The following is a 13809-nucleotide window of genomic DNA, read 5'->3' as shown; positions in this document are numbered from 1 at the left end:
ATATCTAAGGTACTGGTTTGTAATGTGGCAATCTGTATCTGGAAATTACTTTGGTCTGTGAATTGTGTTGTTTGTGTCACCAGGTGGAGTTGACCAGGGTTGCAGTGTGTAGTGAAGTAACATGGGATGGGATCCCACCAGAGTAGTTAAAAAACATCTCATCAGAAGACAGAAAGTTGTGCAGTGCACAGAGAAACCTGTGGCATTTTGTGACCTTGGCTGTCAGGAGAGTGTCCCCATGAGGACAGAGCCCTAGGAATCCAGTTGCATGGACCAAGAACACATCCTGCATACACATGTTCTGTGTGAGCCTGTTTCCTACATATAGGATGAAGACAAATGTCAGGCAGGGGTCTGGCTCCTCATAGCTTAATACCCTGAGATTCAAAAGCAGTTCCTCAGCTTGGCTCTGATCACAGGAGGGCCCCCTAAAGAGGAAGCCTGCTGAGTGCTTCCTGGAAGCACTCAGCAGAGGGAAGCACTGAGTCCCCTGTTTCCAGGTCACCTTCAGATCCTCCAGGGGAGCAGGGAGCTCAGAAGAGGTGTCTGCACAATGCTTGTATCATGCTCAGGAACTGGAGAGAGCAGGGGACACTGGGTAATTACTCCAGAGAGAGAAGTAAACCCTGGAAGCTGTTTCAGACTCTACTCTTGCTGCTAAAATGCCCAACGATATCATTTTCTTTTTTGATCTTCTCAAATTCAGGTGGGTCAAGTTTTAGCAAGCCAGATGGTGTCAGCATGGGCATCATGGAGCCATGTAACCTGAGAATCATTGCTCTGGAGTGTCCTCTTACCTGAATGTCTCAGGTAAGAAATGTCATGTTTATGTTCACACACATGCAGGATAAAAAGCACAGGTTGTTTTATTCACTAGGAGAAATTTCAAACTAATCTTCCAACTGCTCCAATAGACAACAGCAGTGGGGCGGAGGTTGATTATTCTCTTCACATTGAGCTCAGATGAAGACAGGAGAAGCTCAGTCCTAAATTATCTAAAGAAACAAATTCAGAGTATTTATAACTGTTTATATTGGCCCTCTTTATCCTGCTGTATCTGGACTCTGACCTGGACAAAGAGGATGGACACAACATTAGCACCTGCAGATAAACTCACCAGAGCCTCAGCCCTGAGAGGCTGATCTATATTTCAAGCATAAATTTAATTTCAACTTTTACCTATTAAGACCGCCTCATTTTAGGAAATGAACAAGACCCTGTGGTCTCTCTCAGCTGTCATTAAAGTTTTCTTTTGTGCATTCAGTGCACTCAGGGAGGGTAGATGTCACCACTGCCCATGTCACAGCAGGGACAACACAGAATCTTGCTCAGGCTGTTTCCTCCAGGGCCAGGCAAGGACAGCTGCACATAGTGTCACAGGGACCCAGGCTGAGGAGGCTCCATCTCCTTGTGTTTGCACCCTGTGGATCCCATGGTCTCCAGCTGGTGTGGGATAGGAGCCCTGGAAAAGAAGTAACTTATTGAAGGTTATTTTTACCTTTTACTGTAAAGTATTTTCTTAAAAAGAAGCAACATCACTGTTTCCCTGGTCAGACAGTAGAAGAGATAGTGAAGAACAACACCATATTTGGCCAAAAAAACTATAAGATGCTAATAACATCATGTGAGGTAGGTACTCCAGTGTGCATGCTCACCCAAGGAAGCACTGCTGCTCTTTACAGGGAACAGAAATTAGAGTCTTGCCAATCCTTTTAGAATTTCTTACTATTTCTCTGCATGCACTGTGTATTTCTGTATGAGAAATTGCACCAACTAATTTCAACCATGACCATTTTATTCTCACTCCTCTTTTGTGGGATAGGAATCAGGAGGGGCTTCCCAGGTAGTTCTGGCTCAAGATTTGTCCCCAGGTGTTGTGGAGTGTTAACCACAGGGGAAGCCATGGAAGGACTTCTCTGGTGGGTCTCCAGGGGCCTCCCCTATGTCGGCCAGCTGATGGTGCCATAGCAAGGAGCTGGAGTTCTCACTGTGGCCCTGCCCTGGGCTGCCTGGGGGTCCTCACCAGGGGTCCTCTGGCTTCCCTGGAGAAGTTTTCCTCCAAGAGTGGTCAGTAGGCAGAGATCTTATGTCCTGGCCTCTGGAGTCACTCACGGCCACTTCCTGGTCATGGATTGGTAAGAGACCAGCCCTGTCCTGTGTGGAGGGGAGAGTGTGAAAAGCTGGAGGGAATCAGGAGGCAGGGCACTGGGACATCCTGGTGGCTGAGTCTGTTCCTGACTGTCCCCCTGGAGGCCTCCTGCCTGGAGGATCCTCTCAGCTTTCCTAGCAGCAGGATTCTGCAGGAAACAGTTGTCAACTGTGCTGTCCTCAGGCATTTGACTGTGATAAGTTACACACCCCAGGGTGCCTCCTTATAATTTTGAGGACAGGTTCCATTAGCTATCACAGACATTTAAGTAAGAAAAGAAAGTTTATAAAATTCATTCCTGCTTTCCATCTTTGTACAAATGAGACCTTCATCTACTGCCACCCACCTTTGCCTGGATGTGTCATGTGGGCATTTCCTATTTGAAAGGTTTCTATATTTTCTTCAATCTAAAAATCTCTGTTTTCTAGCTGTAGAAACTTGGGTTGAAAGTTATTTTTTAGATGTTGTTTGTGTTCCTTTTCTTCCACTGCCTCCCATCTTTCCCTTTTCCCTCCCTCCCTCCCTCCCCTCCTGGCCCTCCTTCTCCCTATTCTCCCTTCTTCATATGATGTGTTATTTTGCAGCAGGTCTTTTTATTTTACCAGCATTATTAGTCTATATTAATTAGCTTAACAGTTTTTTGAGTAATGAATCCACCCTGAATTATATTTGAGGTAAAATAGAAGCTCTCCATTAATTTGTCTGCCTGCTTACAGATTCTCTTAGGACCTGGGTAAGATTTGGTGACAGAATAAAGACAGGTTAGGAAACAAGGTAGACTCAGGGCAAAGAAGCAGTTGGTAAAGGAGACCTTTAGCTTCTGAAGTCAAAGCTCAGGTGGAGCTGGGGGAGGGGTACAAGCAATAATGAGAGGATCTCAGGGAACACGTGTCCTGATGGGTGACACAGCCTGTGGACCGGGAGGGAGCTGACTTTTCAGGTGTGGAAGGGCCAACTCCTAACCTTGGCAGCCAAGGTCAGAGGAAGTGTTGGAGCCTTCAGAGTGAGCAGGACCAGAGCTCAGCTGGGATGAAGGGACAGCAGACACATGGTCAACGTCCTTCCCTTCCTTACCAACAATGATGCATGCACTTGGTGTGTTTTGTCCCTTTCTGTTGCTCCCTCTTACCCACCTTTGCATTTCTGGCTGGTAACACTGATAATTTAACATGCCCAGGTCTTAAAGGAGTCAGGTGTAGAGGAAGCCTCTCTGGAATAAATATTGTGCTCAGGTATAAAAAGGAAGAGTTCAGTAACTCCTCCTGCAGGGTGTGGGGATGTGACAGAGCTCATGAACTTCATCTTGGTTGGAGAGTGAGCAGGAGAAGTGTGTCCTGAACCTTGATGAGACCAAGAGGTCTCTCTGCTCACAGGAACGAGGGATGGTTCTCTCCTGGGCCTCTCAGGAAACACATTTTCTCCAGGCAAATGTGTGCTGCCCTGGCCTATGCTGGGACACCTTGGGAAACTTGGACAGGCCTGAGAGGAGCCTCCCTGCAGCTGTGCCCAGCCTGCCCAGCCCTGCTGATTTGCATGTGCCAACAGCACAGCCCACTGCCCTGAAGACTTCTTAAAGGCTGTTCACACCCTGTGCAGGAGTCAGGCCCATCAGGACGCAGCATGGCCATGAGGGCCCCTGCTCAGCTCCTGGGGCTCCTGCTGCTCTGCATCCCAGGTAAGGAGGGACAGCACTGGGGATGTGCTCAGACCAATTTCATCAGTGCTGCCTGGTGTTCAGGGAAATCCTCTTGTGATATTGTTAATTGTGTGCATATTTCTTCTCATGTGTTCAATTGTAGGTGCCAAATGTGACATCACGATGACCCAGTCTCCATCCTCCTTGTCTAAATCTCAAGGAGAAACACTCACCATCAGTTGCCAGGCCAGTCAGGGCATTAGGAATTACTTAAACTGGTACCAGCAGAAACAAGGGCAAGCTCCTAAGCTCCTGATCTATTATACCAACCATTTGCAATCTGGGGTCCCCTCGAGGTTCAGTGGCAGTGGATCTGGGACAGATTATTCTCTCACCATCAGCAGCCCGGAGCCTGAAGATTTTGCCACTTATTACTCTCAACAGTATAGCAGTTCCCCTCCCACAGTGACACAGGCCATGACAAAAACCTCCCAGGGAGCAGAAGTGTGAGGCTGGGCTACCCCAGCTGATCCTTCTGCTGCCTCCACCTGCTGAGGGCACTGTTCAGAGGCAGCCAGACTCTGAGACCAATGTGGGGTTTTTCTAGGCCTGGACAAGTTCCTCTGCACCCTGTTTATTTCTCCTTGTCAGCCCCAGCACTCAACCATCAGATCAGGCCCACTGAGTGGGTGTCTCTGAAGGTGTGTGCCCTGCTCTATGCAGTAGTGCTCCACCAACCAGTGAGTGACAGGAAGCTAAAAGAAGGCCATTCAGGAGAAGAACCATGATGAGTTCTTACCCTGTGGGTGCAGGACCCTGGTGCTGGATGAGCTCAGCCAAGATGCCCGGTGGAACAGAATTGGTGTTCAGAGATAGATAAATGCATAGATGGTCAGTTTTTTATGACACAGATGACATTACAAAAACTATGAACAAAACTTCTTCATAGGAAAATTTCTCTCTCAGCCTCATGTGCAAACAGTCACCTGGTGTATAAAACAGGCTCAACATCAATAATCATCAGAGAGTGAAATTTCCAACAAACCAGCAGAAACCTTTAGAAGAAAGGTCACAAAACTGAACCATGAAAAACATGGAGTGCAGTCTGAGGAATGATCTAGAACATTCTCATGTGTTTGGAAATGTGAAATGGTCCCTGTGTTGGAGACCTGCCCTGACCATTCACGTACCTGTGATCCAGGCTTTCCACTCAGAGCACATGCAGATGTGCACAGATTCCCATGTGCAGGGACCTCACAGCATTATCTGTGATAACTTCAACCTGAATCAGCTAAATGCCAATCAAGGGAAGAATGGATAGATAGAAAAAGGGAAGTGCATGGAATGAAATACTATACACTAGTGAAAATGGCCACTGACTTCAAGATCCCTGCAAGTGACACAGGCCACAGATACACCACAGCTCATTACCCATGATTCTATTTTTATGAGGATCAAAAACTGGCAAAATTTGATAATTGCTTAAAGATAGCTTACAAATTGCATGGGGAAAAGGTGGGTCAATGACTGGTTATTCTTCCTTGAGAGTCTTTTTCCTAGTATTTTACAGACATTATTCTCTTTCCTCCTGTCTGCATATTTCTTCTGATAGCCACATGGAAGTTCCCTTGGATGTTGTGAGTTGCTTTTGTCTTGTAGCTTTCAAAACTATCTCTGTAAATTTTCATAATTTGTTTATATTATATTTTAGTGTGACCATCTTTAGGTTATTCCTATTTGGGACCTTCAAGCATAGTTAACCTGAATGTCCATAATCCTCCTATCATCTGGGAAATTTCCAAGAATTATTACTTTTTACAATCTTTTTTCTTATTAAATGTCTCCTGATTTTATGGAATGCCTATAAAGCATTTGTTGGTTTTTTTGACCCTGTCCCATACATCCAGTGTGTTTTATTCATTTCAAATACAGAAAAAAAGATCACTTCAATAAAGTGTTAGAGATTGTGAGAAAAATACAATCAGAAATCCTGAAAATGAAGGAATCAATAAACCAAATGTTAGATTCAAAAGAAGGCATCAAAACACAGAGAACACTTGGAAGACTGAACCTCAGACAATGAAGTCAAAATATACAGTCTTGAATGTAGATTGGAGTATTTCCCTGATTTCTTGATTTTCTTTGCATTAATCATTTCTTTCTTATTGGTTTTCCTCATGGTAACTTGTTAATCATACATGAGGGAATGTTACCTCACATTTCTTTAAAAAATATTACAAACCTATGTTCCAGGTTGAGTGTGGGGAAGAGAACCCAGCTTACCTGGGCAGTTGCATGGAGTCTCCTTGACATATAGGACAGGAGTTGAGCCCTGACCTCAGTCTGGGATTCTCCCTGGACATGTGCTATGCTCAGGAAGAGGAAAGGGGCTAGGTCAGAAAGCAGAGGACACCTCCCCCATTCCCAGGGGACTCTCTTAGGATCCTGCCTGCTGTGTTTTCTGTGGCCAGTGGATGGCACCTGGGCTCCCACTGCATCTCCTGCTGATCTTCCCAGCCCAGCTCTGCCTTTGGGTCAACATCATATTCACCTTCACCATAATGGCTCTCCTGAGTGACCATCTCCCTGCAGTCATTCCCAGGCATGTGAGGTGGGCAGATGCCCTCAGGTCCCCACCCTTGGACAGAATGGGAACCCCATAGCTCACCCTCCACCACATTCTCCTTCCTCATCCTTTCTGTCCTCACCAGGGGTCCAGAGCATCAGCAGCCCTGGTGACCCAACTAGAAAACTGTGACATGACTTGAGGGTCATCTAGCCAGGATCTTTAGGAAGCCTTGAGGCAGTAGAGACCCAGAGTCTACAGGGCCCCAGGGACAACCTTCCACCCTCTGGGAGACTAATGAATGACTTTTCTAACTCTGATCCTTCCCCACATGGAGGCAGGCAGTCGAGGGGTTCCAGGCAGGGTGACTGGAGTCTGTATCATCCCTGTACCTCTGTTGAATCCTGTAATTGTGGGGACCACATTGAGTGACCAGGCCTCCCAGTCCTGGGAACTAAAAGATCGCTGTGTCTGGCAGGGTAGTGCCATGACTCCTGACTTGGTCTTTTATGCCCCTAGGGTTGAGTTACACTCACCTGTTTCCTTTGTCATCCTGCCCTTTGCCTGTTAGGGATAGAAGGTTCCATGGAAACTCCCTTTGTGTGTCCCCTTCTCTTGCTCTGCCTTTGTTGTGGCCTTCCTAGATGTCAGTCAATCTGCTGACAGCAGATACCACAAAGCTGACTCCACCCCCTGAATCCTGACCCCTTGCCTCATTTGCATGGTTTTTTCCCAATAAAAGGGTTCAGCACTTGCTCCTCTCTCTCATTCCACGGACCCTTAAGGTCAGAGCAGCCACCAGATGACCCTAACAAAAGGTATTACTCTGTCCTTTTGTGGGTATGTTGTGGAGCCCACTTCAACTGAAGTGACCTTGAGTGTTTAGTTGTGGAACATGACATGTAATAATGAGAGAAATACAATACCTCATGCAAAAATAATAAGTCAATCTTATGCTGTTCCTTTTATTAGTTATTGCATGAAAAGTCCTTTTTCTGTTTTATTTGTTTATTTGTTATATTAGGTTTTAATCTGAATTTCACATAGAGCAGCTTTTGGAGGGACTTCTAGCATTTCACTTCTTCTCTCCACTAATTTGGCCACATCCTGCCCAGGGCCCAGGTCCTGCTCCCTCTGCAGTGTCCATGCTCATCATGTCTGCTCATTCAGAAGATGCTGGACATCTCTATGCTTGTCCTCCACATGCCAGGCCAGGCTGCTGCAGCTGACAGGGCCACTCATGGGTGTGGTGAGCTGTGGCCCAGGCAGTCATGGTCCACAGCCCTCAGCTGCACCTGTTCCCTGAGTTCCCAGCACCTTCCTCTCACAGGGCAGAGAATTTGCTGTGCTGCTGCCCAGACCAGAGCTCATGTGGCAGCTGGGCCACCCAGGCAGGGAGGTTTTTGTTCGGGGCTGCACAGGAAACTCTTTAGCTTGTAGTAGTAGTAATACACCCCAGCATCCTCAGGTTCTACCCTACTAATTCTCAGTGTGAACTCTGTCCCTAACCCACTGCCACTGAACCTGTCTGGGACCCCAGTGTCCCTATTGGAAACCTGATATATTAAGCGCTTTGGAGCCTGGCCTGGCTTGTGCGCAAACCAATGCAAATATGTCTTTCCATCACTGTGTAGGAGGCTCTGACTGGCCCTGCAAGAGATAGAGGCTGACTGTCCAGGAGTGATGGGCTCAGAGAGAGGAGTCTGGGTCAGCACAATATCCCCAGTTGATCCTGGGCAGCAGCAGACTAGTAGCTCATGTGGCAGCTGTGCCACCCAGGAAGGGAGGTTTTTGTTCAGGGCTGCACCACTGTGGGAGGGTACTCAATACCTTGCCAGCAGTAATACACCCCAGCATCCTCCGCCTCCACCCTGCTGATTCTCAGTGTGAAATCTGTCCCTGACCCACTGCCACTGAACCTGTCTGAGACCCCAGTGTAGCGGTTGGAAACCTGATATATTAGGCCCTGTGGAGCCTGGCCTGGCTTGTGCACAACCCAATACAAATATGTCTTTCCATTACTGTGTAGGAGGCTCTGACTGGACCTGCAAGAGATGGAGGCTGGCTGTCCAGGGGTGACAGGCTCGGACAGAGGAGTCTGGGTCATCACAATATCCCCACTGGTTCCTGTAAAAATCACAGAGCAATGTAAGTTTATGTAGAAACTTTAAGAAAAGTTATCCCATTTTTTTTTGTACATTTCAGACTAAATTAATTTTTGTTTTTGATTTATACACTAAAACTACTCATATACATAAAGAACTCAAATTGAGTAAGCTCTAAGAGCCTCTCTAGAATTCCTTTCAATATCCCCTGTGTATTATGTGACAACATTCATCAGAACCAGTCCCTTGCTCCTTATGGAATAATCTTTCACATAAATTGACCTCAGCTGCCTCATCCTGGAGGACAGACCTGCACATCTCTCATGTGCGCAGAGCACACATGGGCAAAATAGGGGGCCCAGCATTCACCTTTCTCCCCCTTCTCCTTCCTAATCCCTTCTGTCCTCACCAGGGATCCAGAGCAGCAGCAGCCCCAGGAGCTGAGCAGGGAGCCTCATTTTGAGAAGCTGAGCTGAGGAGTCCTGGTGAGTCAAGGGCAGGTTAGAGCTGAGTTTTTATGTCAGCCTTGCAGGAAGGCTCTCCCCAGGGAGCAGCATGCAAATACCCTGGTGACTGCTGGGTGGGGAGAATGAGGGAGGGAGGGGCCTCCTTATAAGCTCAGGGACATCAGATGTCTTCTACAGTTGGAGGAAATAGAGCAGAGTTATAGCCCTGGGTGCCTGTGGTGTGGGCACGAAGACCCATCATGGAAGCCTCACTCTGTGAGGGGTCATGGTGCCCAGGGCCTGCCCTCCTAAGACAGCACAGATGAACAGATAAGTAGGTGGCCTGCAGGTCACCCTGTGTGAGGGATATGACCATCCTACTGTCTTCCTCTCAGCTGAGAAGAGAAGGTGACAAGTGCCACCTCACAATTGTTGATATTTGAAATTTCCTCCAGCCACAGCATGCAGTTGAAGAGGTTCAAGGGCTTCTGGTGTCTGACGTTACCTGGAGAAATACAAGAGCATCAGGGACAGTTTAGATGTCACCTTTTCCTGGCCCCGTGAATGAAATAAGAGCAGAATTGTGACAAGAAGCTGGTGGGAAGAGAAATCTTGTTTCAGCTGAGGATCAAGTATCCCTGCTCAAGGGAAGAGGGCAAGGAGCATGTCCCCTGAGGTAGTCACTGTGAAGCTCCTGGGGTGAGGTGTATAACTGGTGGCCATCTTTTCTAGTCATCTCCATGCATGTGACACTCATAGCCACCAAACATTTCGCAAGAGATGGACCCCTGAGTCCACTGGGCAGTGTGGACAAGGAGGATTCTGCATTAGTTCCCTCTCATAGATGATAGAGACATCCCTCCCCATGTTCTCCTCCTTGTCAGGGACACTAGGGAGCAGGTGCCACCACCCTGGGTTTTAAAGTAGATGCCCTAGGTCAGAACTGCAACCAGGTACTCTCCCCATGTCAGGGGTTCCATGTACACAACTGTTCTCCTGGGACTGGCCCCGAGGTGTCTTGGAGAGAAGGTCCTTTTCCCTGCACAGGGACATTGATTTCAGCCCTCCTAATCCACAGGTGGGACAGAGAGAGCATGTGTTGTGTTGGCCAACGTGGCTGTGCTGCTTTTGTCCCCAGCCAAGGACATCTGACACAGCCTCTCCATTGTGTGGAACTTGGGCCACCAGCAGCGGAGGACCCTGCCATATATTTCTTAATTTAACTGAACCTCTGTGGCTGTCCTGCCCTTTCTTTGCTCTAGCTTTTGCACAGGAGGGTGATATTGGATCCTCACCTTCCAGAGTCGGGCTATTTCCTTTGTCATGATGTTCTCCACTTCCATCCATTTGCCTGAAATGCCACCATTTCCTTCTTTTTAAGGCCACTTGTTCAGCCTGGATTGTGTGGGGGTGGACAGATCAGAAGGAGCTCTGTGCAGAAGAAGGCAGAACCTGACCACACTGCAGAGAGAGCAGAGAGCTGATGGTCCCCTCAGCCATGAGCCATGTGAGACACGTGCTTCTTGAGTTTAGTTTTCTGATCCTTCTGATGAGATATGGCAGTGTGATGTCTCTCTTAGTTTTCTGTTGCTGAGCAACAAATTCCCACCTATTGAGCAGTGTGTTCCTTCCCGGACCTGTTCCTCAGGAGTCCAGGCTGGGTCCTCAGCTCAGCCTGAGAATACTGAAATGGAGCAGACAGTGGGCAGCTCTCCTTGCTGAAGTTCAGGGTCTTCTTCCAGGTCCAGTGGCTGAGGCAGAGTCATCTTTCCACAGTTGTCGGGTGAGGTCCCAATTTCCATGTGGCCATCAGCACAGAGCTCCTGGACACTGCCCTAATTGTTTGAAATGTGGCTCCTGCTGCATCCAAGAGCCGCATAAGAGCATCTCCTCACATCCAGGTTTCATGGCCTGAGATCCTCCTTCTTCTGCCTCCATGTGCAGATGGACAGGCTTCAATGTTGAAGACAGATCTAGTGTGTACTCTCTCTCTCTCTGGTAGATTCAACTTATTTGATTATGTCACAAAATCTTTCATAAGAAATTTTATTGAAATTCCTGTTTGCGTACCTGGGGAGTGAGATGGTACAAGGCCTGGGGTTTGGGGTCAACAACTTGGAATCCTGTCCACATACTACCATTTTTTTTCACCTACCATAATGATTGGATCCCTGTTGGATATTCAGAATTGCATACTGTTTGGAGGAATCAGATTTAATAAGATCAGGTGATTCCAGGTAAGCAGAGGATAAAGAGGTAACCTGCAGTTGGCACAGGACTGACAAGGGCTTTCACCGTGTTCCTGTGTGCCAGCTGCACCAGGCACTAAGTCCTCAGGAACACATGGCCTGCTTCTCTCCTTGACCCACAGGTTCTCCCTGCCCTTAGCAGACCCCTCAGTCTCCCTGGCTGAGCTCAATGGCCTCCCAGCCTCAGGCCCTGTCTTCCTCCACACACTGACTCTGTGTCTTCCTTCCACAGGACCAGCCTGTCCCTCTCCCAGCCCTGAGCAAGGCTGCTGTGCAGATTGGGAATGTGAGAAAGGTCCTTGCATGGACTCCCAGGCTAGACTCCCAGGCATCAGTCTTGGTCGGTTCACCTATGGATCCCCACCTTAGACCTGCTGACTCATAGTCCTTTCATGATATTTCATTGCCCAGCTATCCATCCTGGTGCCCCATGCTGATGTCGTCATGGAAACCAGACACCTGGCCTTGTTGTAGGCAGGCTGGTGGCTTCACCTGGTACCCAGGTCTCTTCCCAGCTGGAGGAGGTTTGGGATGCTCCATGCAGTACCCACTCAGGGAGGATTAGAATCTTGGCTCTGTCTTAATGATTGTGTGTGACATCAGGTTAGTTTCTTCACTTTCCCCACATCTCAGTTTCTCATTAGCAACATGGGAAAAATAACATATCCTTAAAGAGTTGCCTGAGGATTCACTAAAATAGCATATGTGAATATTGTGTACTTTAGTATCTGGGCACATACCACATTCTTAGTAATCACTAATTTTTATTGCTTAGATCAAGTTTCCTGGGAAACAAATATACAGAGGGGTTGATGGTCAATGACTTTCGATATTCTTCTGTTTTGCACAGTAACCAGTATCATCTTAAAACAACAAAGCAACTGAACTTGGGGTGCATCCTTGGGATCCCAGTGACTTAGAGTGCTGGGGTAGGAGGATTGCAAATTAGAGGCCAGCCTGGGCCACTTAGCAGGACTTTTTCAAAATAAACATAAATAATCAAACCAAGATACCTGTCACATTCTCCCCTGGGTAACTCTTTGGAGGTTTCTCACTGAGCTTAGAAGCTTATTTTTGTTGTCCTAGGGAGACACCCTTGTTCCCCGCACTTGGCCTGTGGGTTTGAAGCCTTGCAGGAGCTCTGTAACCCTGCTGCCTAGATCTCAGCCCATGGAGAGAGCCACTGCCTTGGTAAGCGTGGGCCTGGCATTTCCTGCTCCCCCCCCCAGTTTCCCTGCAGTTCTAGAGATCTAACCCAGAGTCTCCCACATAGTAAGGAGCCCACACCTGCCAAACGTACCTTCAGAACTCAGACGTAGGTGAGCTGTGACGGTGGTTTCAGTGACCACCCTGACCCCTGTTGCTGTCTGGTGGTATTTCTTAGCAGGCCCCTCTCCCTGGATCTCTCTACCTGGCCCCCTCTCTGACCTGCCCATCACTGAGTCCTTCTCTCTCAGACTTCTGCCTACACTTGCAGAAACTGCTGCTGCCTCCCTTCCTCTGGTTTTCTGTGGCTCTGGACCTGCTCAGAGCCCTAGAGCTGTCTGCTGAGGAGTCTGGGTGGTGGGCCTTTATCCCCAAGTTTCTCTTCTGCAGGGAGCTGGAACCCTGACCCTTCTATGTGCAGGGCTCTGTTCCCAGGCCAGTCCCCTCTGCATGAAGACAGGGGTATTTGGTGTTTAGAAGTCATTTGTGCTCCTGGCCTCCTAGCACATGTCAGAGTAGGCCAAAGCTAAAGAGGCCTTGGCTCTGGAGCCAAGTTTAACAAGCTCCCCAATTTTGGTATGTGTGTGAGTTATATTTAAATGCAACATTAAAGAAAACTAAATGAATGTAAATATACTTCAGTATTAAATAAAGTGAGAATTTTTTGAAAAAGGATCTATCTTGAACATGAAGACACAAATAGGGAAAGTTTTGTGTTGTGGCATTTTGGATTGAAGGATACTTCCATGTGTGGATTTTCTTTTATTTTATCTATCTATCTATCTATCTATCTATCTATCTATCTATCTATCTATTCATTTTTTGTCACCAGCTGGGGATGCAAGGGGGTTGAGAGAGGTGTGGTAAGCTGGTATTTAAGGACCATCTCAGCAGGGGACTACATAGCTTCTGCAGTGCATAGAGCCACCTGTGTGTGGCGCTGTCTGCCATGGGCTGTCAGGAGTGTCTCTCATGAGGGCAGAGCACTAGGGGTCCCTTTGGATGAACCAAGTCCAGGTCCGGGCGTACACAGGTTCTGTTTGAGTCTGTTTCCCACATGTAGAATGCAAACAAAGGACAGGCGAGGGGTCTGACTCTTCATAACCCTATATTCTGAGATGCTGAAGCAGCTCTGAGCCATTGGCCCTGCATCACAAGAATCCTCACAAGAGGAAGGCAAATGGCCCTGAAAAAGGAGAGACCTTCAGGGGACTGTGCAAAGTGTGGGATGGACCAGCAGAGGGCAGCAGTGAGCACTCTCCTTTCAAGATTTCCTTCAGATCTTGCAGCTGTTCAGGGACCCTGCAGGAGATGGTGTTTGTACCATTTCTGGAAAATTAGGGAGAGCTGGAGAGTACAGGGGAAATTTGTCATTGCTCCTTGTGGAGTCAGGAGGCTACTGTAGACCCTGGTCTTGCTGCACATTAGTGGGAGATTTTTTTTTTTTTTTTT

General features: G+C 47.8%; 1 gene segment (V, D, J or C); it reads right to left on the bottom strand.

Annotated features, from left to right (window-relative positions):
* Window positions 1-8997, bottom strand: part of LOC107159688 — a 133267-nt gene extending 124270 nt beyond the window's left edge. Inside the window, 2 exon segments of the V gene segment in view lie at window positions 8182-8478; window positions 8866-8997. Coding sequence covers window positions 8182-8478; window positions 8866-8914 — 346 coding nt within the window.
* Window positions 8998-13809: the final 4812 nt, after the last annotated feature.

This window comes from Marmota marmota, unplaced genomic scaffold, assembly GCF_001458135.2.
Source record: "Marmota marmota marmota unplaced genomic scaffold, marMar, whole genome shotgun sequence".
Classification (NCBI taxonomy): domain Eukaryota; kingdom Metazoa; phylum Chordata; class Mammalia; order Rodentia; family Sciuridae; genus Marmota; species Marmota marmota.
This window is presented reverse-complemented; position numbering and strand designations above follow the sequence as displayed.